Source organism: Chanos chanos, chromosome 7 (assembly GCF_902362185.1).
Source record: "Chanos chanos chromosome 7, fChaCha1.1, whole genome shotgun sequence".
Taxonomy (NCBI): Eukaryota; Metazoa; Chordata; class Actinopteri; order Gonorynchiformes; family Chanidae; genus Chanos; species Chanos chanos.
The window spans coordinates 37,217,828-37,244,808 of NC_044501.1; the positions used below are offsets into that span (position 1 = coordinate 37,217,828).

At 38.9% G+C, this 26,981-nt stretch overlaps 1 protein-coding gene across 1 annotated transcript; it reads left to right on the forward strand.

Moving 5' to 3' along the window:
• The first annotated feature begins 5,737 nt into the window (after positions 1–5,737).
• LOC115816314 (butyrophilin subfamily 1 member A1-like) lies at positions 5,738–26,521 on the forward strand. Its single transcript, XM_030779272.1, has 9 exons — positions 5,738–5,838; positions 9,566–9,728; positions 10,875–10,950; positions 20,062–20,409; positions 20,510–20,785; positions 23,066–23,173; positions 23,484–23,507; positions 24,935–24,964; positions 25,977–26,521. Exons 1-9 carry the CDS (start codon positions 5,738–5,740, stop codon positions 26,519–26,521), a joined length of 1,671 nt encoding a protein of 556 aa, XP_030635132.1.
• The last annotated feature ends 460 nt before the right edge of the window (positions 26,522–26,981 follow it).

Sequence of the window (26,981 nt, forward strand, 5' to 3'; positions counted from 1 at the left end):
CAGTGCATTTTATTTTTTTAATACGAGACGATCTCGTATTATACGGGAAGGGTGGCAACGTGGAAACCCAAAACGTTAGTGTCTCTCCTTCGTTAACAAGTTATGTCCTAAAGTTTACTCTCCTTTAGCCTTTGACCTGTTACTGTGTATAGATTTTATTTAAATGCAGTTACAGATTCTAAATGTTAATAAACCATTTGGTTGTCAGCATGAAACAGTGTTTTGTTTTGTTTTTTTCCTTTGCAGTGACACCCTCCCCATTGATTGGTCTTGCATTACACATTTTGCAATGTGTGGTGGTGGTGGACAGGAAGGGGGTGCTCTTTCCCTACCAATGTTGAGACCAAACCTACATCCTTGTGTGTGTGTGTGTGTGTGTGTACATGTGACTGAATCTGTTTACTAACCGGTCCTACAGGTTCAACTGCATTATGAAGCAATGAAAATAAAACCGTGTTCTATGTCTCTGTGTCTTTAAAGAAGAAGAGTGTTGGGAATGTAAATTTAAGTCTGTACTTTTTCTTCTCTGTTTAAAGAGTTTGTTTTGTTTTGTTTATAAATTTGTCTGAGTGCTGGCTGTGGCTCAATCAGGAATGAAGTCTGTTTGTGTGTTTCCTCATTACACGGCTCTGTCCAGATCAGGTAAACCTTCACTGAGACATTTATACCTCTCTCTTTCTCTCCTCTCTCTGGTGTTTGTGTTGGCATGTTTTAGGTCTGTGTGTGAGACATGATGTGTTTGTTGCATGTGATTCTGCTTCAGTGACTTAAACTGGAGTGTTTGAGAAAAAATAATCAATGTTCTGCTAAAACAGATGGTCTGCCATTTTTATTCCATTGCTCTGCTGGACACTTTGAACACTTTGGTGACATTTTTTCCCATTTTGCCTCTGTGTTTCAGATAGCATTTTTCATACCTGGATAACTGCTGTTGTTTGCATATCGGTTGCAGTTTTAGTCATCATCGTTGGATTAATTGGAATTTATATCTGTATTCGCACAAAGAAAGGTACTTTATAAACTCCTATTTTTTTTTATTTTTTTTTTCATATTCTATATATATCAGTGTAGAAGGAGGAGAAGGAAGATGAGGTCATTTTCAAATAAAAATAAGAGAAAAATAGTAGGAATAAGATGTAGGTCTGGAATTTTCAAAACCCTTTGGGTTCCTTCTCTAAGTGACCTACACTAAACACATGTGTTAACACATGACAGAGAGAGAAACAGAAGGACAAAGAGAAAGAGAGCGACCGATAAAGAAGTCTTAATGTGCCATCTCAGATTATAAGTGGCTTTATAATTTACTGTAGTCATTCAGTTTTATTGTAAAGATGTAATATTAGAATGATACAGTTCTGCACTCTTCTCCATTCTCATCCCATTAAAACAACAGCCGTAAGTACTAAGGAAATTGATGTTGAAGAAAACATCCTTCAACATCAATGATGCTTTATTAATGGCATTGCTTTCTTTGTGCTAACATGCTACATATGTGAATATTTATTGAATCCTACAATAAAATGCCAATAATGTAATATGGAAGGGAGAGAGAGGGGGAGAGAGAGATGAGGAAGAGGAGGAGGAGTTTGTGTTGCTGGCTTTGGTGCAGCATGCCAGAGGAGATGAAAAAGACCAGCAGCCAGAGTTCATTATTACCCTGTGTCATAAACTTATTTAGATCATGTGATCATAGTCAGTATTTGACCAGTTAGTGAGAACACAAGCAAGCCCCCTTTACCATGCAATAGAATATCCAGTCAGCAACATACAACATTAGTCAACAACCTGTTGTGATCTCTGCCTATGAGGTAATAGGATCTGACTGATGCATTTATTGTAAGTCGCTTTGGCTAAAAGCATCTGCTAAATACCAAATTGTAAATTGTATAACACTAGTCAACAACCTGCAACACCACCAGCCACCCAAAACAAAATTTGGGTTTTATTCAGTTACGAACAGGATTAATTAATATTGCACTGAGAGAGAAGAGAATGCTACAATCAGATTGTTGTTGCCAATGATTTGCCCAGAATCCTTCAGATGGTCATAAAGAACAACTGTGAAATTGTTGGTGGTGTGTAAGGTGTGGAGTGTCTGTCCATCAGTGGAGAGATCCTGTAGTGGAGTCATTTATATTGAAGGAAGATCAGCTCTATCTTGTCCAGGTCATATTTAAGACAATGGTCATATATCCATGTGGGTGTGTCTGACAGACTGACAGAAATCCTCTCAGTGCTGTGGGAAAAAGAGTAGGGAGTTGCTGTAGGACAGAAGATGAGACCTCTCTTGGTGTGAAAACTGTTTCAGTAAAAGTAAAGAGATCAGTCTCTATGAAGCAGTCAGTTCTGTAGACTGACTGACTAATGTCTTGAAGTTAATTGTGTGAGTGGTAAGAGAAAAACTAGGGGGGTACTAGCTATGTAAGTATTTTTGGTTAAAGTGGAAAGAGGGATATAGATTTGTACTTTTAGGTGTCACTGGGGTCCAATACCTTCATTTGTGGAATGGGAATGGCATGACCCATCATGAATAAAGACAGATTCAGGTGACTGGTAACGGAGGAGTTGTTGATTCCTCCTGTAAATATCTGGAGACTGAGAGTGTATGTCAGGGAAAACTTAGGACTCAGTTGCAGACTCACCAATGAATGAATTAGAGATGTTTATTGTGCCAGGCAACAGTCTTTCAATACGCGGAAAAGCGGAATCCAAAAAACAAGCAGAGGTCGTACCAAAGAGCAGTCAGAGGCAGGCAAACAATCCAAAACAGAAGACAAAGGCAAACTCCAGGGACAGACAGTAGGTTCAAAAAGGTGCAGGGCAAGACAGGAAGGCAGAGGAAGCAAAATCCAAAAGGCAAAAACAGTCAAAAAACAGGCAGAGGTCAAACACAGAAGGCAATCAGAATAACAGAAGGCAATCAGAATAACAGAAGGCAATCAGAATAACAGAAGGCTAGGACAACACACTGGGGAAAGCGGTACGAACTGACAAACAAAGGGTAGAACAGGCAGGGTTTAAAAAGACAGACTAATACAACTTCAACGAGCGATAGGTGAACACAATGACACAATAAGTAAGGGGTGGGGCCACAGCACATGGAAAACCAAAATAAACAAAAGCACATGACAAAACACCAAAAACAAATGACAGCTAACACCAGACATGACCAGCAGGGACACAACAGAGAAAGCAGTTCATGCAGGAACCCTGACACTGTATGAGGTTGGATCAGTGCAGGTGTATTATGACTCTGATAAACTGGACTGTATCTGGAGGCAAGTTGAAATCTCCCAGGAGCATGACTGGTGCTCTGTGATATGTCCGAAAGAGAGAGAGAGAAGAAAGGAGACACTTTAGTGAGTCATCTCTACATACAGGTTGAGTATCCCTCATCTGAAATGCCTGGGACCAGGAGTGTTTTGGATTTTGAATTTTTTCGAATTTTGGAATATTTGCGTATACATAATAAGATATCTTGGGGATGGGACCCACATCTAAACACAAAAACTATTTTTGTTTAATATACACCTTGAACACATAGCTTGAAGGTCATTTATACCGAGGCTTTGAACCGGTTCAAGCAATCATTTTTTTTTACACTTATTCACACACAAGCACACATAATATGAAAATATGAAAAAAAAAAATGGCGTCAAGGGTTTCGGATTTTGGAGCATTTCAGATTTTGGGTTTTTGGATTAGGGATGGACAACATGTATAAGATGTTTGTTCAAGTCTTTTTATTTTTATTAGTGGCTTATCTCTTAGAGCCCTTTATTCAGAGTAGCAAATCCTTTAAACATGTTTTGTAATAAAATTCTGAATCGAACACTTACCTTTTCTGACTGAAACAGGAAGCCCAGTCCTCATGTCCTTTATCTGGGCAGAGATATGATGAGAGTGAGGCTTTTGTTACAGCTAAAATGATGAAACCTTTCCAGTAGACCAGAGCAGTCGATTACTGATAGGTAGGACATGACTATGAGGACATGACTAGTATGAGGACACAGTAGGAAGCCCTGTTGTCTTTATTTCACGTATGAAGACAGAGGTGTGAGAGGAGTGTGAGAGAAATGAAGACTTTTTGTGCACTGATCAAGACAGATATTACATTACCATCCAACATATGAGTATGATGAGCATGATTACATAATGGTTTTTTTTAATGTATTATAAATGGGATTGGTGAATCCTGCCAAGTGAGAATTTTTAATAACATGAATAATATAGTGGATAATGGAACATAAACAAGTTTTTTTGTTCTGTCTTGTCTTGTTTTGTTTAGTCCTTTCAGAGTATAAGAGGATTCGTGCAGGTGAGTATTTTTAAACAGATTCATGTGGCCAAATTTTGTGTGTCTCAATGTAACATAAGATAACACCAAGTGGTTTTCCTAGGAACCTTGAAGAGTAACAAGGCCCTAGAAAACTGAAATAATGAAATGTGCTATAGATGTGGAGCATAGTAGTTCTGTGTCAGAACTCAATAGTGTCAGTAGTGTGTGCTGATGTATGTCTGTTTACAAACTATGCCAAGAAGATCCAAAAAGGTAAGTCTACGTCCTATTGTAAAAGTGGATGGAGTCACAGTTTAATGTCAGTAGATGAAATGGTAAAGTGGGGGGTGTGTGTGTGTGTGTGCGCGCACGTGTGTGTGGTAAAAAGTCAAAGTGTGCATCCCCCATTAGCTATGAGGAACACATGTAACCTGTTCACTCAAATTATTTCCACCACCATGTTCCCAACACCAATACAGAATTAAATAAACGAAAAACATACTTACAGCAAAAACACTGTAACACTATAACACCTGTATCACTCTTCATTGTCCTGTATTCAGAATAGACATTAAGAGGAAAGGGGGAATCAGGACTAGAGCGAGATTGTCATGCTGGTGGTGTGGTGCAGGATCCAAGTGCAGAGACATGATGATGAAGGTGACAAAAACGGAGGACTTTACTTAAAATGAAGATCAAAATACAAGTGCAAACTGATAACAAAAACGTGCAACATAACAGTGTGCATAAAACACAAACAACGACAGACAAAGTACAAGGCAAACACTAGGACTTAAATAGAAGGAGAACTAAACAGGGCAAAACAGGATTGGTTGAAATTAACAAGGTTAATAATGAGACAAACAGGAACAGGTGAGGGGCGGAGACAGACACAGAACAAGAGCACAAAGACATATCAAACTAAAAGTCCAAAATGAGGTGCAGGCTGTGACAGAGCCCCCCCCCCCCCCCCCCCCCTTAAGGGACGGCTCCCAGATGTCCCCCAGAACAAAAAAAACAAAAGTCCAGAACAGACCGGGTGGGTGGGGGGGCGCACAGAGGGATGACCGAAGGTGCTGCTGCAGACGGGTCCCCTCTGCGGCCGAGCAGGTGGGAGGGTTGGCTGGAACAGACTTTCCAAACCGGCAGAGGAACAGGAACAGAGCAGACTCTTCAAACAACCTCGACGTCGGCTAGAGGGCTGAGCTGGGTCGGGGAAAGGGCCTCGGGAACAGGACAGGGCGTCAGCATGGGAGCTGACATGGGCCGGGAAAGCGGCCTCGGGAAAGCGGCCTCGGGAACAGGGCAGCGCATCCTCCATGGCGTGCTGGGCAGCGCATCCTCCATGGCGCGCTGGGCAGCGCATCCCTCGCGCTGGGCAGCACATCCTCCATGCCGCGCTGGGCAGCGCATTCCTCGCTGGGCAGCGCATTCCTTGCGCTGGGCAGCGCATCCTCCATGGCGCCTTCGGAGACACTGCTTGAGGATGCTTCTTATTGGGATCCAGGGGGACAGAGACAGAACCCGGAGACCCAGGAGCGGACGCAGCCCCAGAGATGGTTGGACCCAGCACCATAGTCCATGTGGTGCCTGGGTCTAGGGCTGGGAGCCCCACCCCAAAAAATCCCCCAAAAATCAAACTAAAAGTCCAAAATGAGGTGCAGGCTGTGACAGAGATAAAACAATAATATCCCAGCAATCCTACAAGACACAGAAATAGGGGTTTAGGAAAGACACAGTCTATATAACATATGGAAGCCAAAATTAGAGAATAAAAATGGTAAAAAAGACAAAACAGCCACCCTACATTCAGTCACTTGCTAATGTACGCTCACTTGCATGCGCACGCACGCACACACACTCTCACACACACACACACACACACACACACAATGCAGTAGCGAGTACATCTGTGATACTATATATTTGTAAATCTTCTTTTTATCAACTCTATTACATTTCATTCTCTTAGTTCTTTAATCCTGTTTTGTACGAACAGCACAGACATGTGGATGGAATGGTGTGTGTTGAACTGACTAATTCATCTGAGTCTATATGAACCAGTTTATTTGACAGTGAAAACTTGTATTACTACTTTAGTGTGTGTTATTGTATCTTGGATGATTTTCCATTCCACTCCCTTGCAGTACTGTCCTATAAACAATTCTTTGATAAGAATGAAAACTGTTCATGAAAGGCATACAACGTTGGAATGAAACTGACAATATTCCTTCTTTGTTTGCAGAACATTATTGGCTACCAGAAATTGTAAGTCCAGCATTAGTGTTAATGAGAGACAGTGTTTAAGTTTATACAAGCTGTGCATGTGATCCTGTACGTCTAGTATGTCTAAGGATGAAACACTAATATATATATATCATTTCTGTCTCTGTTTTCTGTATTTTCCACAGAAAATGTGACTCTGGATCCTGATATAGAACATCCCAGACTCTTCCTGTCATATGAAGGGAAAGGAGCGGAATACACAGCCAGGCAACAGAATCTCCCTTAAAAACCAGAGAGATCTGACCATCATCTTGGTGTTCTGTGAAGGGAGGGATTCTCCTAAAAGAGATTTTATTATGAAGTGGATGTCTCTTTGAAATCCATGTGGGAATTAGGAGGAGCCAAAGCATCAGTGAACAGAAAGGGGAAGGTTATCCTGAGGGAAGGTTACCCTGAGGATGGATTCTGGACTGTGAGGCGGGAACTCGACCATACAGTATATGTATAACTCTAGACTCCACCCATGTCCAGTTCTTCCTGAAACAAAGGCCAAACAAGGTGGGGCTGTTTGTGGATCATGAAGATGGTCTGGTGTCTTTTTATGATGTGGCTAAATATTTTAGCTACTTTTTCACTGTTCAGACTTTCACTGAGACACTCAGTCCATACTTCAGCCCCTGTGAAGAATCATTTTCACTACTAGTGATCACGCCTGTCAATCACACTGAATACATTTTCACTGTACTAGAGCTCTTTACACTGTTTAGTTATAATTAATAATGTGCTAATTAATGTTGTTTGTATCGCCACAGGAATGCAAAATTAAAGAATAACATTTAAAGAATGTTTTACTATAATTATTTAAATACTTTTCTTTTCAAATTCAGTTTCACTGTTCAATTTAACAAATATATTTGGTCTCGAGAAATGTTTGAGAGTATTTTACAAGGAGTGAACCTCTCCTGAAATAAGAAGAGGGAAAAACAGCAGTGATTTTGGATTCAAGCACCAAAGTTTGAAAGCTGTGCCTTAGATAAGGCTTTAATGAAGAGCAAGTTTAACTCATTTTTATATATATCTTAATAAATCAAAGGAATCATTCCCACTTTACTTCCTCAGTGGCCTCCTCAGTCAGAACCAGACGGTAGGAGCTGATACCTGTTTATGCCAGTGCACCTGTGTCTGTAACAGTAACTCACCACAGACACACTGAGAGAAATCTGGAGGCTTTTTTTCTCATCTCTTCTGTTATCTGATAACAGAGGCAGGAGTTCCACTTCCTTCACACATCTATATGAGGTTTGGATTAGACAAAATTACAGAGATGCTTCTCTCCTGATTCATTTGCATTAAATTTAAATTTTATTTTTATCTAATTTAAGATCAGCTGGTCTTTCAGCTGGATCAGTTGGATTGTTTCTACCATAGCTGCTGCCATGTTACTGAACCTTTTAACTAAATCATAGAAACATCGTCTAATTTTTTTTTCATTTTACTAACACTGTGTCTGCCTCTTGTCCCATAAATATTAGACATTTAGAATATAGAAACATCTGTATTTATAATCAAATAAAGGAAGAAATGATTAACATAGAAATAAGAGCATTACTAATGATAAAGAGCAACGAGTAAAAAAGAGTGAAGAGAGAAGTCAAACAAGTGCACATGATGCTTGACTGAACTGCAGGAATGGCAGATCACTTGGACAGATTACCCTCTTACCTGCCTAACACTGACTGGTTCCCTCAAGGTTTCTGTAGTAACCAAAGAGAGCATTTCCTCATCATTGTTGTATTAGGCCTGTCCATTGAAAGCTTCCGGCTTGGCATTTGATCAAGCAGTCTTGTGACAATGTCTGTTGTAAAAAGAAAAAAAAATTATGTACATAGTATTTAAACTGAACTGGGGAAAGTCCAGAGATTACCATAGTAGTTCATGTCTTATCTAGGAGAGGTATTGTTAGGTCAAGTGTCTCTCGGTTTTGCTCACCGGTTTAAAATTTGCCCAGGGCAATTTCAAGGGAAATACATGATAAAATCGCAACAAACCCGTTGTTGATGTAACTAAACCTGTTTCCATCAACCAGTATCATTTCACCCTATGCTAATCGCCTCTTTCCAGAAAATCAATTTCTTACGCGACTTAAAAGATTTGACACGAGGTTTAGCCTAAGCGTTTATTTGCATTAAATAGTTGGACAGAAACCCAGTTAGTGTTGTGACTGCATTATACTGTGCGTTTGTTGAGACGGGGCATGCATTTTACGTTACTTTTGGTTAAAGTGTGCTTGATTCATAAAAATGCGGGCAGTATTTTGTGGTTCACTACATATTACGTTTCAATGCAAACAAAGAACGGAAAATTGGACTAGCTTGGTTACTGAGTACGCTACAGTTGCGATACGAGGTGTCTGACCTGTCATTCAGTTCAGCAGTAGGTTATGAGGAAGGTAGGCTAGTGATGGACCGTGAATGAAAGTTGTGCCCGCTCACTTTTTCCAAGGCCCGTCCGATAAATTTCTGGCTACATCACTGCTGCACTAAGCTAGTTATAACATAAGCTAACTACATGCTGGAGATAACCTTGAGAACATGGGTGAGAAAAAACACACACACACACACACAAACACAAACTCACACACATCCACTTAATCAAGAGCGAAGGCTACAAGTTACACAATCACCAACTAATTAACATTAACACATTTGTCATAATGGCTATCTTATCAGTGATACATGGAGAATATTCAAATGTTTTAGTAAGTAACTGTGTCCCAAACATGCAAAAATGTTGGTACGCAAAAATAAATTAAAAATGAATTAGGAAAAAAAATAGCCTATATTTTCTTGTAAAGTGGATTTTTGGCGTTCAAAAGCAAAATATTAATTTTTATTTATTTATTTATTTGTAATTATCTTTGACCTGTGAGAATATCTAAAACTTTGTAAACAGAATTTATGTTAACCATCGGGCTTATAGCCCGTATGAGAACGAGGCCAAAGAATGAGCGAAGTTCAACGTAGGTTCAGCATAGAGCATTCTTTTTGTCATCCCTGGGAGCTTTGACCAGAGGCCGGGGTTTGCTACCTATTGCTTTCTCTGCAGCGCTCAAGTCCTCTGTAAACCCCAGCTTGACTTTCTCCAGGTACTCAGACCTCTTGGCACATCTCCAGATGAGATCCCTGGTGCTTCTAGTCGTGAAACGAATGATTGTCGTTCTCGGGTATTTGTCCTCTTCTTTATGTCTGCCTGTGGACTATATCAGTATCTCCAATAACTTTATCCTTATGTTCTGGCACAATCGCCCTGCAGATCTTTATTATCTTTCATTGGATATCTTAATTTGCTTCTTCTGGCAGTCCTTGGACAAAAAGTTTCCACCTTCATTGATATCTTTCTGTCTCATTTATTTTCTCTTCTAGCTCAGACAACTTTGTGCCGGTTTTCTCTTCCACTCTCTATATTTGATCCATGTCGACCTTGATGGCTGTGATTTTTTCCTCAAAGACTTGTTCAAAGGAGGACTTCAGCTCAGTAATGCTCACTTTGTTCTTGGTTACCATGCGCCTCGGTCCATCAGCTCGTTCATTTATTTTCCCCCCCAAGATATAATTTCTAAGCTCGTTCAGTGATATGTCTCCTCTAGTTCACTTGGGTTTTGGTTCAACCGCATAGTAACGTTCAGTTGCCACTTCATGATACAGGGGTGCTGGACCAGACTGAGTGTCCATATCATCAAAAGTATCATATCATCTTGTGCACAGGTGTGTTCTGTTTCCACTCTATCTTGGGTTTTCTTTTCCTTACTGTTGTTGGCTACAGTAGGTCTGGATCCCTGAAGATCACGGACGTTCACGCTTCCGGCATTGTTTTTGACTATGGACATTTCAGATACAAGATACAGAGAAATCTCAGAGAAACAATCAGAGAGGCTACAGAACCACTTTGTGTTCCACAGTCAGCTGTGTAATATCCCCAGAGTAAAGCAACAAAAGCATGCTGCTGCTATAGCATATACTGTCTCCAGCATCTCGAAATCGTTGGGTCAGAGCAATGAGTCACATTACTGATTATCAGCTTGGACAGAGTCTTACTGGACTTCCCGGTGGATATGAAAAAAGTTACGATTGGAGCCCCAAATTCCCTGAAGTAATTTTCACAAATAATAATCAGATTCAAAATCATTTGGTGTTTCTCACATTAGACAAATGTCTGAATAAGTAGCAATCAGAACTGATATTTAAAGGAATAAATGACATGTAAGAAGAGAAGGAAAAGGTGAAAAGATTCACTGTATTTGTTAGATCTTTAGAAGTACAATCTACTTCATGTACTAACAAATTTGACACTTTCACCTATTGTTGTGAAGGTAATGACACCCAAGTCCACTGACAGAGACAAACACAAGCAGAGTGAACTAGGACTGACTCCTTCACCCGATTCAGGTAGGTTTATATTTTATCTACTGCCATCTGGATTTTAATAGTATGTTAACTGTCAAAAAGGTCATCATAGAATGCTCTTCTTCATCACAGGATGATGATGAAGACACGTTGTCTGCTGCCACAGAGAGGGATTCAGAAAGGCCTACAGTGGTTTACATCTTAATATTATGTATGGTAGCTACTGATATTTCTCTCCCTATTAAAATGTTTTTACATTCTTGTGTTCTTGTTTTGAGTTTAAAATGCACATTGAAGGGATGACAAGTTCTTATCCTTTTTAACAGAGCATGACTGGGCATTACCAGGAAGAGAGTCCATGAACCTCCACAGCACAGACTGACACAGTGAGATGTTCAGTACATGCCAGGTTAATTCTACATGTAGAACTGTAGAATTTAATGTCATCCTTATGTTTTCTTAGTTACCAATTAAGGAGTTGTATAAAATGCATCTCCTGAAGAAAATGGTTAAAACTGACTTAGAAATTGTGTACTTAGAGTGACAGATTAGAAGGGCCTATCCTGAAACTGAATTACTGGAACACTAGTTGGAGGTGGGTGCATGGTCACAGGTGAATTGTTAATTGTTGGAACAATCTAAATATAGTAATTTTTGCTTTTGTAGGAAATAAAGACCAAATAAAATGTGACTGATTTTTCTATATTTGACTGCTGGGGGTGGTGGTATCTTAATCTGTGAAATGTTTTTGGCAAATTGTGTCTCGGACAGCTCCTCCATCCAGGACATCTGCAGGGTGGATGGGACTGTCTTCCTCAGGACCGTTCATTTGTGCGGCAGGGTGCTACTCTCCTGTAATTGTGGCAATATTATGGAGAACAACACATGGCAAAATAGTGTAACACGCCATCTCTGGGGTTACTCTGACTTTACGCAGACGCTGGAGCCGGGCTTTGAGCATCTCTATTGTCATCTCAACCCGGGCTCTAGTCCTGCAGTGGGCCACGCTGGAACGTTGCTGGGGACCCAGGTGAGGGTAAGGGCTCAACAGAGAGGGCTGGCATGGGCACTCTCTGTCACCAAGCATGTGGCCATCAAACTCTCCTGTAATTATACAGTGGATACATTTTAAGAGTGGTAAAAGAGGGAGACAAGGGAATGATATTTGTGCAAAGCTTTACTTACCATGTGCAAATCTGCTGCTCAGGGTACACTAATGATACATTCGTATATCACGTACAGAGCCGGGCCACTTGGCTTCAACATTTGTGAGCAAGTGCGCTGCATCACATATGATCTTGACAGTGCAGAGAATGAGAAATATTAGTTGCAGTATATTGTGATGCGCAGTCTTTGTTATTGTGAGACAATAGTCAGTGTACTTGCACATTAATGCTGTGGAAAGACTTCCTATTCACATATTCTACTTTAATAACTGAAGGAGCAGTGATAGGGATCTGTGTGCCATCGATGCAGCCCATGAAAATGGGAAACCCTGCAACATAAAAACTAACGACTGATCCCAGTCTGAGGTCGCAGCAGAATGTCATGAACACGATATAATTTAAAATATCATTAACTTCAACTGAATGATTATACATTAGTCACCTGCAATACTGTGTAATTCCTCTTTGATGGTCCTTAGAGGTCTGTGCCCAGGAGACACTATGAAAATGTGCAGGAGCCGTTTAAGTGCAAGGGACACTTTTTTACGGCTCTACAAACAGTTGCTTTCCCAATATACTCGGCGTCGCCAGTGTTATAAAGGAAACAACTCTCGTCGGCAAAAAAGTGAAGAACAAATTCTGATCTGAGAGCAAGAAGTCTACGGTGTCTAATATTAGAGATGTAGGCCGGAGTTGTTCGGATAAATGATAGATTATAATGAAAAACGGTAACGCTCGATTACGTAGTCATCAGGGAATGATAAAACATCTAATCGGGGTCTCATAAACCTCTCCCGACATAAGGCTATGCGAATTAATTTGGCTTCAAAGCCGATCGGGTCAGCGACGAAAGGACACGCCATGTTTGACAGCTGCTTCAGGTTCAGCCGGAGTAAGGAGATAGGGAGAAACTCAGGGTTTGTTGAAGAAAACCTGCCAGCGAGCAGGTTAGGTTCACAGAGTCAGTTACGGCGGTAACTGAGCCAGAGTTTGACTTACCTCGCTTTCTGGAACGGAAAACCCAGAGTTTCCTTCATCTCAGGGTTAACAAACTCAGAGTTTTCACTAAACCCGCTTTCTGAAATACCCCCCGTGTATAATGTTATTGTAAATATTCTTCTATATTTGTAAATTGTCTGAAATACCATTAATGTACCGCACTTTTTTTTGGTACATTTGCTCCCGTGTCCTTTCGTCATCGCACCGTCCCAAAACCAGCACTGGTGGTGGGTTTTCTTTATGCTACGTCCCTTGCCGTACTCCTGGACACCATCTTCACATCTGGGCCCCGTAACACCCTTCCGTAACGTCAACCTAAAATAAATTCTTACCCTTTAATTACACTCTGAATTTGTGCCCTGCTTCTGGGTTCACTCCGTCGGTTGTAGCAGTGACCCAATAACGCTGAGGGAGAGATTCCGAAGTAAGAATTTACGGTCTAATGAAGGGAAACATTTAGTTTCTTAGTGCGTGTAAGGTAGCGTGTGTGTTTTTCAGATGCTTTTATCCTAACGCACATCAACAGTACACAACCTTCATTTGACATAACAGGAATGTAAGGTAAAGACTTTACAATGCAAAGTACAATTTATACTGACAATCATGATACAAAGCTTCTCAGCATAAATATACAACAGCTGCCATAATCAAACAGCACATTTCACCACAGGTGGAACTAACTGAACAACTTAGTGAAGTCTTAGAACATGCATAAATATAATTAAACATGTATATAGTTGTTGAAAATACGCACAAGGACACTCTGCTGAGAAATATACAGAGTGATCCAAACAGCACTGTTTCAAATTGCTGGAGGGTCATTAGAGAGTCACTGAACCTTGTATTACTGACACCTATGTAGATAAAGCACAAGTCCTCAGTTAACTGAGGGGAAGAGAGAGGGATTGAAAGAATGTATTGCTTGTCATCAGAATAACACTGACTTTAAAACTATAGGCTTCAGTGATCATAGTCTGACTCTCACTTTGCCAGTGTTTTCTAGAGTCACATTTAGAACAATAGAGACTGTTTATCATATCCATATGACATAATACTATTAGACATACAATATATGACACAACACTCATAATGTTCAATTTCTGTTTCAGAGTTTAAAAGGACAAAAAGAAAATATGCAAGTGAGTCCCTATTATTTTGAATCATTAATAAGATTGTATATCACCAATACAGAAGTTCTATATGATTTTATATCAACCAGCAATATTTTGATCTTATCTGATCACTGATCTTATCATGTGATCCTGTAAGTGTAGATGTGTGAGATGTTAGGTTAACAATACCATGTCACACAGAGTAATCAGTGTTTTACTGTCTCAATCAAACACTGTCAGAATCAAACTGTTGTTAGCCTCCATAAGCATTATCTATAATGTGATAGTGTAGGTACAATTGCAATCCTAACACAGGGACACCAAAAGATGTAGGTGTGATAGGATTAATAAATCAGTCTCATATAATTTATTAACCATTAATTTTGGACATTTTGTTAATTAAACAACTAAGATTAATGGGATAAGCTAGCTGTAACACTGTGCTACAGTCTTAGAGAGCATTGCAGTACTAATGTATTACAATTACACTACTAAATCCATAACACTCATGAACAACAAGTTTGATGAAGGTAATTGGAAGTACTTTGATGGCAGAGGTTGGCATTCAGTGAATACTGCGGCAGAAACAGACAGGACAACAGTTTATTTCAACGATACTATTTATTAACATAAACAATACTACTTGGCAAACGAATACTGATATGCTACAATCATTAATCAGCAGCAAATAGAATGATCAAAGGGTAAATGGTAATATAATGGTGATGAGTCTATGTACAAGTATTCAGTGTATGACTGAATGAGTGTTAGACCAGAGATACGTGAGTGTGTGTGTGTGTGTGTGTGAGAGAGAGAGAGAGAGAGAGCGTGCGTGTATGTGGGCGTGTGCCCAGCTGCGCACTGAAGAGAGAGGGAGGAGCGAGGGAGAGAGGCTATGCGCAGGCGCACAGAAAAGAGAAGGAGGTGCAAGGGAGAGAGGCTGTGCGCATGCGCACAGGCAAGAGGAATGCGTGGTATAAGGATGTCGTGCGCAAGCGCACATGCTAGGCACCAACTAGAGTGGGGATGGGCAACGAGAAGCGCATGTGTGTGAGAGACCAAAGAATCTCTAACTTTAGAGATAGTCTCAAGCAAGTAGGCCCTAAACTCAACAACTTTACCCAACCCTTAAGTCACACTGCAAGCCCAATGTTGGAGGTGTGCAATCAGAAAAAGGGAATTAGAGAGATAAAGAATGCATGCCAGATCTATCCTTCATAAGTTGTAACCAAAAGAAATTAACAAACCGTTAAAAACCGCATTGTACATGAAATACAGTGTATACATTTAAATCATAAAAGAATTCAAATAACAACACTTCCTTCACCTTAACTGCATATAATCTTAAGACTAAAGTGTGCCCAGGTGCCAGCCTTACTTTGAATAGCTCATCGCGCGGCGATCGAAGATGCGTCTTTGGTGGCCTGATGAGCAGTGCGATTCGCAGGTCCAGGGAGAAGTTCCTGTCCTTGTCACTTGAAGATCTTCGGGGTTCCGTTGCTCGTCCGATGATCTTGAAACGTTCTTGATTTAGTTCGTCGATATTTAAAGAAATAAAAAGGGATCCGGTCGCCTTTCTTCCGTCGAATACTGTGTGCGTTACAGTGTAATTAGCCGGTTGAAGTTAAAGTTGCAACTGCGCGAGAGAAAGTACATTAAAACTTTGGTCGTACAAATATCTCGCTTCGTTGTTACTTTGTTCTTTTCTTCGGCAGAGGAACAGTGTCTCTTTCTCCAGGTAGGATCACTCGCCCGAGAAATAAAATATCAGGGAGTAACGGAGTCTCTGTATGCAGGGAAGAACACCCGCTAGAGACACCCCTGCTAGCGAGCTGCTGCTAGAGCGAGCCGCTGCTAGGGAGTTGGAGAATTGAAGAGCTGGAGAGAGAGAGAGTTTAGAATTTTCCGCGGTTTTATGGCGAAAATTGCGTCATCACTGTGTCTGGTATCTGGCTCCATTGCTGTATCGTTACAGTGAAAGCTGAGGAGATAGGTTCAGATTACCCATGCGGTCAAGCAGAGAATTATGGGTAGTATGGTCTACGGGCCTGGCAACCCCTACAATAGCACATGATTAAATCAATATTATCTACATTTTACACCGTGGATGTAGGAACTGATCATATGTCTCAGGGTTCAGTTCCAATTCTACAGCTGACAGGCTTAACCAAAGCCACTTATGGTTATGACTGTCCATGTCATACACACACCTCTGAAGTAATCGTGGTTTACTGTCTAGCTAACACATAAGCAATGAAACATCATGTTTGGGATCCAAACCTACAACCATCAGTTTACTTATCTGCTCAATATGTCAGTAAAACCACACTGGGTTAACAGCACACACTGTGTTAACAAATACTGTGCACTGAGCTTAATCAAGTTATAATAATGATGTAGCATTGATTAATATAACACATTAATTTGCATCAATATTCCCTGCATTTTCCACAGTGGATGTGACTGTGGATCCTGATACAGCTCATTCTGCACTCATCCTGTTTAATGATGGAAAACAAGTTGTACATGGCAACACACAACAGAATCTCCACGACAACCAAAAAACGTTTAATAATTGGTTCAGTGTCCTGGGAAAGGAGGGGTTGTCCTCAGGGAGATTTTACTATGAGGTGCAGGTCAGTGGGAAAACTGAATGGGTTTTAGGATTGGCCACAGAGTCTGTAAAGAGGAAGAGTTATATTAAACAGTATCCTGTGAATGAATACTGGACTGTGTGTCTTAGGAATGGGAATCGTTATAAGGCCCTTGCTGGTCCTCCTCTCTCTGAGACAGAAACCCCAGAAGGTGGGGGTGTTTTTTGGATTTTGAGGAGGTTCTGGTCTCCTTTTATGATGTGGAGGCCAGGTCTCTGATCTGCTCAGTCACTAGCCAGTCTTTCTCTGTGTAACTATCCATACTTCAGTCTCTGTGATAATTACGTTGCAAGGAGGTATCACATTTTTTTCTGTATTATTCTTTCCATAGGTTAAAGTATTTGAAAATTCTTGCTATATATATATATATATATATATATATATATATATATATATATATATATATATATATATATATATATATCATTCAGATACAAATATTTCAGAGAGTGGTCTTCACTGCAAATGTGGAGAGGAAATGATGAAATGGAGTAGACCCCAGTGATGTTTAATATTAGATATTAGGTCCAGCAAAGTTTTAATTCCCACGTTGCTTTACCCATGACCCATCCAAACAAGCATCCAAATGTTTCTTTTTTTTTTTTTAATCTCTGTTACTTGTTATGTACTTTCCTGTAACTATCTGTTCCCCTTAACAGAACCTTTGATTCAATGAAAAATAAAATTTGAGTAATCTGAAATGTGTGACATTATGTTTGTATTGACACCATTTTTGGATGAACTTTTTCTTACGGAGCCCAGTGATGCCACCAGACACGTTTTCTTGCAGGTGTTACAGGGGTGCTTGATTATTCAGCGAGGTGGTTCAAGATTTACAACATGCACAAGAAACAACACAAATTGTCTGTCGCCTTCATACAGACTGCCTGCCCATAAACACCGCTCTGACACATATAATTAATCTAAGATTCAAAGATTCAAATTACTGTACAATTTCACACAGTGGTTTCAGCAAGAATGCAGATCTATAGCAACACAGCAACACTACATTCAGAAATGGAAAAACAGATCAATATCCACATAGAAATTTCTATGCCCACTAGGCGGCTCTTGTTATCTGGGTGGGTCATAAATCGGTACAGTAACTGAAGAACTCCGTGTGAAACCCAAAAGGCAGTAAATTTGGTAGAGACTGGTGACGTAAATCAACTTCGAGTATGTGATTGAATGTCAAAATTGTCCGTTAAAAAGATTGGAGGAAAAAATACGATTGAATGAAAAAATTGTGTTCGGATGACGAGATATCTTCGTTCACTTCCTTACTAGAGAATGTTGTCATGTTGGTCACTGAGATATAGACGATAAATGAGACGTTAGGGAGTGGAACGTAGAAAGTTGGCACAGAATAAAATATAAAATAAAAGAACTTGTAAATTCTCTTATGCGGTAAGATACGCTAATGAATACTGCACATTAGATAATCAGTAAACCAACTGCACGGCGCACCGCAACCTCACGGTAAGTTTACTGATTTTTATTCTGTATTTTTTTATTCGCATAAATTATTTTATGCGGTGCGTTTTATGGTGTGAGTTGTACACACAAACACTTTCAACGTACATTGTGTTGTATAATCACTAGACTATGTCTTGTGTGTTCTGTTCGGCCAAAAATTTATGAAACTTTCAACTGTAATTGCCCTTGTAATGACTCCTTCATCTGATTCAGTTAGGTTCATATTTAAAACCGTTATCTGGGTTTTAATAGCATGCTAATAACTGTCAAAAAGGAGGAAAAATAAAATGACTGAGTGTGTGTGAGAGAGGGATGGAATCACTGCCACAGCCTGCCTGTGCTTAAGCAGTAGATGATTGTTTTGATCGAGAGAGAGAGAGAGAGAGAGAGAACACAGAAATTATTCTGTACTGAACATATCTTGCATTCAAAACAAAATACAGAAAATGAGATTATGTGCTACAACAAGTTGTAAACTGTCCTTAGCACAGTCTGTAGGAAGTTAACAATAAAGGACAGTAGATAAGTATTTAAAAATATTAAATCATTTCTGTTGTCACACAGGTCACACAGCTGTTGAGTGAGTTTTATAACTGTGTGCCATTGTTAACGTGTGTGAGAGCATGTTTTTATGTGGCTGAATCAGGTCCTACAGGTTACAGTACATTAGGAACAGATGAAAATAAAACCATGTTCTGTCTCCGTGTCTTTGAAGAAGTTAGGAATCCAAATTTAAATCTGTGCTGTTTGTCGTCTGTTTAAACTTTTTTTAATATAATGTTTTAATATATAATGTGTATGAGTTATGGTTGTGGCACAGTCTGGAATGGAGACTGTTTATGTGTTTCGTCATTATACTGTTTGAATCAGATCAGGTAAACCGTCACTAAGACATTTATACTTCTCTCTTTCTCTCCTCTCTTTAGTGTCTTTGTTAGCATGTTTAAGGCCCATGTGTGAGACCTGGTGTGTTTAGTACATTTTATTCTGCATCAGTAATTCAAATAATTTTGTTTGATAAAATATGTTCAGTGTTATTGTTATTCTATTGTTCTTCTGGACAGTTTGAAAATTTTGAAGCAATTTGTGCACCTGACAAATAAGCTGTTGACCTGTTACTTTTAACAATGCAACTACTGAAAAATATATTCTTGTAAGCCAATGGCCATTTAAAGAATTAAAATAATGTTCTTTACTGTGATATCTGAACCCAGGAAAAGGTGGAGAATCTGGGTTAAGATAATGTGGAGGTGCAGGAACATGATCACCATAAACTATGTATGAAGCAGAGAGTACATTTCAAACATTTTTTGACATTTGCATTGAATTTTTAAAGTCTAGTTGTGGGGTTTCTGAAGATAAATATACTTCAGAATATGTGCTTGTAGTTTAATACTGAGTCATTACAAAATAACTGTTTTACATGGAAACTGTAAAAAGTATTTTAGTTTAGTAATGTGCACATTAAATTTCTTTTAATGGAACCATTTCTTTCAGGAATGAAGTCATTATTTGCAGTTTTCCTCTGCTTTCACTACATTACAGTATCTAGATCAGGTAAACCATCATTTGAATTTTTACACTGTGGTGTTATTGTGTGTGTTTTCACCTAATAAGACTGTGTGTGTAGTGTTGACATGCTCACCAAAGGCACGGGCATGTTTTGTACAAATTATACTGTCTCCTTAACTCATCCATGGAATGTATGAGGAATGTTTTTTTTCAATTCTGTTTGTTTGATTCCAGATAAGTTTCAGGTTGTTGGTCCAGATGGTCCTCTTGTTGTTGGAGCTGGTGAAGATGTGATTCTGCCCTGTTCTCTCAAACCCAACATCAGTGCTGTGGACATGACAGTGCAGTGGTTTAGACTCCATACATCAGATTTACTGTTGCATTTTTATGAAGGTGGAGCTGAAAGTAAAGATCAGATTCAGTCTTACAGAGGGAGGACATCACTGTTTAAAGAGGAGCTACAGAAAGGCAACGCTTCATTAAAACTCTCAAGAGTGAAAGTCTCTGATGAGGGAGAATACAGATGTATCATACAGTCTAAAAACTGGATTGATGATATTTCATTTAAAATCAGTGTTGGAGGTCAGAGACACATTCATTTAAAAGAGATTAGTGTCCTGATCTTTTTTATGTTCTTCTTATCAATGGCTCTGTTTGTAATTTTTGTAATTGCTTTTAACAGCTGTGGGAACCTACCCGGTGGTCTTTATGGAGGGCTACAGTATTGGGAAAGGACTCAGTCTGCTGTGTGAAATTAAAGGCTGGAACCCTGAACCTGAAGTTCTGTGGCTGGACAGTGATGGAAACCTTCTCCCTGCTGAAGATACAGAGACACTCAGAGACCCAGAAAGATTCCATGTTAAAAAACATGTCACTGTACAGGACAGTAACACCAACAGGTTCTACTGCAGAGCAATACTGAGAGATCATATGAGGGAGGCAGAGATTATTATATCAAGTAAGTAACTCAATATTAAAAACAAAGCTTATCAGATATTGAGTGCACAGATAGAAACTATTAATAGAAAATTGGTGAACAGAGTGATACAGACAGTTTAGCTTCAACTTACTTTTCTTGAAGAAAAATTAATACCTTATCCAAAAAAATACAACACCAAAGAACACAAGATGTAGACGATGTAGAAAGGGCTCTACTGAGATGGTCATAAAGGAGGAGGAGCTAACTATCATAAACATTTCAGATAAACACATTACTTGTGCTCAGCAGGAGATACTGAGCAATGAGCTATTTGGGGAATAGCTCATTAGACCTCATGGGTGATGCAAAACCAAAGATTTCTGTGATAGTGTTGAATATGAAACCTTTGACTGGAATCCTCATAGGAAATAGACCAATTTCAACAACTTTTAGCATTACTCAATCTCAACTTAAGTTCTTTGGTGACCAACATTGAATGTCTGAGTGGGACTTTGAAGATTTGTGGAAGACTGAGTGAAGTCCTTTTAACAATCTTTCTTCTCAAGACAGGCAAGCAATGGCTGACCAATAAAACAAAAAGGACATCACAATTAAAACATGCTGACAAGGGAGGAGCCATCATCATCATCATATGTTCTAAAAAATTCTACATCTGCATTTTTCAGAATGATGATTTACAAAAATTTCAGAAAATTCAGTTTAGTTTCTTATCCTGTCATACCCCTGATATACAGTCCTCCAAAAATCCACCCCACCCCCCACCAAAAGATTTGACAATAAATTTATACAAATTAGAGATAAAGGTAAGATTACAACAGTTGCTTGATGTTGGTATTTGGAAACTCATTAAATTTGGGAGTGGTACCTTTTTTCTGTCTAGGATTAAACTGGAAAGCCTGCATAGTAGGCATATATTTTGTCCTGGGAAGGATGCGAAAATTACAGAAGATGGAAAGGACTTTTTAGGATAGTTTGGGCCATGCTATATGTTGTTACAACATCCATAGCTCGTAACCATCCTTTCCCCTTCTTCTCTAACAACTCTTTTCTCCCACTAAACAAACTCTTAGACTTATCATTTTTAGAACTGGCTCCCTTACAGAAGTTCTATCTAAATTCAAAGAATAGCTTTTCTTGATGTAACTATAAGGTCTAATCAAATCTAGAAGGATAACCCACATCCTCTCAGTTGTCATGTCTAATGCTAGAAACATTAGGTGTAGCTCACACATGTAAATTTCTCATCAGGAGAGCATAGTGGACCATAGACAGCAAAAAAGATCCTAGTATCTCTCCTTAAACGTTTAAATGTGATCCTCAAAAAAAAAATTGTTACAGATTTGACAATAAATGTATTCGTATCAGAGATGCAGCTACAAGTATAGCACTTGCCTCTTACTACACTAATCTAGATGTTGGTTTTTGGAAAAACTCATTTATTTCAGGTGAGATGAAACTTTTTCTTTCTGCGAATAAATTGGAAAAGCTGCATAGTCAGTATACTGTTGTCCTGGGGAGGATATGAAAATGATAGAAAATGGAAAGGGCTTTTTTTATTATTATTACGTCTGGGTCACACAGTATATTGCTACAAGATCAATTGCTGTGCATGCTTTAACTTATGTATTTCAGCGACATGATCTTTAATTCATGACCAAACTTTAATTTTGGGGGATGAACGTTGTCCTTTCTTGTGGCCACATCATATTATCTTATGGGCATGCACTTTCTTGATGAAGTCTCTTTAAGTTGGTGCAGGTAAGTCATGTAGCTATGGCTTAACACTGGTCACTTGAACCTGTCTCTACACTTCATTCCTAGCATTAAGTCAAAGGAAATATCATCAGTCATTTGATTTTTAAGCCAGGCTGCTTGAGCTAAGGTACTGTTTGTTTTTTAGGTAATGGCCATCTAGATGAAATATTGTCCAATGTACCTCTTTGAACCAATGCCTCAAGAGGTTACACAGCATCCTTTTACTTTTGTGTTTTAAACATTCTCTGAAATTAACATGGTGCACTGGTGTGACAGACCTGACAATCCTGATGGGCTATTCCTAAATACTATTTTAATTGAGAATGTCATAATGTAACACTGAGAGTATAGTGCACACATTTGTAAATATTTTAAATGTCCCTTAATAGATCAGAGATTCATGTTATCACTTAGAGAACCCTGATTCCATTGTTGTCATTTATATGTTGAACTGTTCATGTGAAAAATATATTTATGACAATCTAAGATTTGAAAGATTGGTAAGTCTCAGCAAAGTAAATCTCATTTGCTTTTGTCTTTCAGGTCAAGTTTTTCATACCTGGAGAAGTCGTATGATCTGGATTTCAGTTTTAGCTTCAGTTATTATTACTGGATTAATTATTATTGTCTGCAGTTCTCTTAAAATCAAAGGTAAATTTGTGTATTTGTGTCTTTTCTTAACAGTTCTGTATAATTGGGTTACCCAGAACATATTTACACCTTGAGTTTTTTCTTTTTTTGTTATAGAGAAGTATGACGTTTAAATTATTGTTATATTAGTAGCGTCAACTATCAGTTCTGTACTGTTTTTACAACTGTCTCATGAACCGGTGTGTCTATCCTGCCAGATCAGAATAATAAAATTAGCACACAGTTATATGCTGTAAACTTTACTGCACTGAAAAGTATTTGCTGATGTGGACAATATGCTAATACTCAATATGTGTTTTTACATTTTCAGAGAAAGAGAGGCAAATTGATGAAGGTGAGGTTATTTTTAGTTCTGTTGTGTGATGCTGTATCAGCTTTAATGACTCTCATTTATCTAACTAAAAATAGATTTGAATATTCATTATTATGTTCTTCACTTTCAAACTTCAGCATGATAAGAATAAATTAAGCTTGGGGGAGGAGGTGGGGGGGTTGCTTCTCTCAGTTGAGATGTCTGGGCAGGTGAATTACTCAATATCTGATGTTTTTTCTTTTCAGAAGAATAAACCTTTTTACTATTAGTACCTCACAGTTCCGACTCAGTAAATCCCACTAAAATTAAACCAGTAAACATCAGTTGTCAGTGCCTGTAGTCTGGTTTACTGCAGTTCACTAAACGCTATGTGTAATTTGTTGCCATAGGGGGAGGAGGACAAATCTTATTCGTCCCTTTATTGGCATGTTGTATGTTTGTAAAGAAGATTGTAATGATTATTTTTTCTATGTTGTGGATTGGTGCAAAAACAGAGAAGACATGTGGAATGATCAGAGCAGAGGGACAGTGAGGGAGAATTTGGGCAATTCACAGACAGTCACATTAATAATGCTACCATATTACAATAGAGTTATATCACCTCCCATTACCTGCAGTAGTCTAGTCTACAGAGCATTACTGATTGTTTTAGGAGCCGGGTGATGTGATTAATCGCTAATGACCAGAACCTCCTGATGTTGAGGAGGAAGCAGCTAATGCTTATCATAGCAGTGAAACATTATCAGCTCTGAGATTCCTGATGATATGGGAGGAATACTTTTTCTGTATGGAGAGGTCCTGCAGCAGAGTGGATTTAATGGGAAAGCAGGTGAACTCTGTCCTGTCCAGGTCATGGTTAAGGTGACAGTTGGTCAGCTATGTGGATAAATCAGACAGACAGACAGAAAGATATCTCCTCAGTTAACTGGGAGGAAGAGAGTGGGAAGCAAAGAAAGTAACAGCTTTGGACAGATCAGGGAAAACTAACTTGAAAGGGGGATGATGAGGCCTCTCCATAACATATCTGTAAAAGTTATATAAGACTACAGAACCTTTGGATACATTTTCAGACCCTTTGATTCTTACACAGTACTACTGCCAGTACTTTCTAGTTATATACTGATACATATTAATTTCTTAATTTGCGTACACTTCAGTGATTTCAATACACTCATAACAGATACTTACTCTATGACTATTAGTTGGATTTATTCTTCATTTTCATGGTGAATCCCATGGTGTCACTAATCAGCTCATTTAGATCTAATTTCTCTTAGAAAACAAACATCTTGCTGTTCATGTTAATGAGTTTTATTAATCTCCCCAACACTGCCCAACAAGAGTCACGTTTAGAACAATAATCTGTCAATCATATGCATATGACATAATACTATTACAGACATACAATACATGACACAACACTCACAATGTTCATTATCTGTTTTCAGAGTTTAAAAGGACAAAAAGAAAATATGCAAGTGAGTCCCTATTATTTTGAATCATTAATAAGATTGTATATCACCATGTAAGATTATAGTGACATCTGAACAGACATGGTTCATGATAGGAGAACTGTTTAACCTGATGGTCTTATTACCATAGATACAGAGTAAGCTTCACACCTTTGGCGCCGCGTTACTGTTGCAGCCAAGAGCAATTGATTAAGGCAAAATACAACCGGTAATGGGCGAATGTCAGCCATCACAGACGAAAGGGGAATTTAGCATTAACACCTAGATTCTGATTTGCATCAAGCGACGTTGTAAACCTATTGTCTGTCTGCTTCATGGTATAAAAGGCCGATCACGGTAACAGTTCTCTGAGTTAAGCTGCGGCGCAAGCTGACTTGCTGCCGGGTTCCACCACCACCAAATAAAGCTTTTCTCCAAGTGCGCTTTTGCTCCGGTTTGTTTACTTGTAAAATCACAAGAAAATCCAACAACCGATACAGAAGTTCTATATTATTTTATATCATCCAGCAATATTTTTACTGATCTTATCATGTGATCCTGTAAGTGTGGATGTGTGAGATGTTAGGTTAACAATACCATGTCACACAGAGTAATCAATGTTTTATTGTCTCAATCAAACACTGCCAGAATCAAACTGTTGTTAGCCTCCATAAGCATAATCTATAATGTGACAGCACATGATTAAATCAATATTATCTACATTTTACACAGTGGATTTAGGAACTGAACTTATATTACTGCATTTCATTAGCTTTGTACCTGTACTCTGCACAATGACAAAGTTGAATCTAATCTAATCTAATATGTCTCATGGTCCAGTTCCAATTGTACAGCTTAACCAAAGCCACTTATGGTTATGACTTTCCATGTCATACACACGCCTCTGAAGTAACCGTGGGGTTTCAGTGTCTAACTGGCAATGAGCCATCATGCTTGGGATTCTAACCTACAACCATTAGTTTACTAATCTGCTCCACTAACACACACATGTAAAACAACATTCTCTGTATTTCCACAGTGGCTGTGACTCTGGATCCTGATACAGCTCATCCAAACCTAATCTTATCTGATGATGGACAACAAGTGACATATGGATTCACACCACAGATCCTCCCTAACAACCCAAAGAGATTTAAAGTCCAGTTGAGTGTCCTGGGAAAGGAGGGGTTCTCCTCAGGGCGATTTTACTATGAGGTACAGGTCAGTAGTAAGGCTGAGTGGTATTTAGGAGTGGTCAGAGAGTCTGTTAATAGGAAGAGGTATATTGCACTGAGCCCTACAAATGGATACTGGGTTATGTGTCTGTGGAATGGGACTCGATATAAGGCCTTTGCTGGTCCTCCTGTCCTCTCTCTGAAACAGAAACCCCAGAAGGTGGGGGTGTTTGTGGATTATAAGGAGGGTCTGGTCTCCTTTTATGATGTGGAGACCAGGTCTCACATCTACTCTTTTACTGGTCAGACTTTCACTGGGAAACTCTATCCATACTTCAGTCCCTGTAGTAGTTTTGAAGGTAAGAACTCTGCTCCTCTGATCATCACCCCTGTAAATCAAATTGAATGAATTCTCAGTGAATCTCTTTATTCTACTCTTCAAATTACACAGAAAAGAGTGATAAAATGTAAATATTGTATTGCTGTGAAGTTCTTCATTTTTCTCTTTTTTATTGTTTTTTTATTATTATTATTATTATGATCAATGGTTGAAAAGTATTAGAATTTTTTTCTTTTTTTTTTTTAGAAATTCTAAAAAGCCTCTCTGTCTCTCTCTCTCTCTCTCTCTCTGCCCCCCTACCCACTCCCACCAGTCACATTGCAGTAGTATATTGTCACATAACCCAATTTACATGAAATTTCATGAGTAATTATTAACCTCAAATAATCATATCTGTAACATGTGATTGTCTAAATGATGCAATCCTTCTAATAAAATTGTGCTTCCTTCAATATCATGTTCATTACTATGGCAGCTTCTCTTACAGCTGATCTTTTAAATGGGTTCATTAGTATATACAGTAAATCTT

Bases quoted from the DNA above. Each gene is read 5' to 3' on its own strand.
- LOC115816314 (XM_030779272.1), top strand. From the start codon at position 5,738: ATGGCGCCTTCGGAGACACTGCTTGAGGATGCTTCTTATTGGGATCCA. The intron at 20,786-23,065 runs GTAAGTAACTCA...TTTGTCTTTCAG, and splicing joins GGCAGAGATTATTATATCAA to GTCAAGTTTTTCATACCTGG. The intron at 23,174-23,483 runs GTAAATTTGTGT...TTACATTTTCAG, and splicing joins CAGTTCTCTTAAAATCAAAG to AGAAAGAGAGGCAAATTGAT.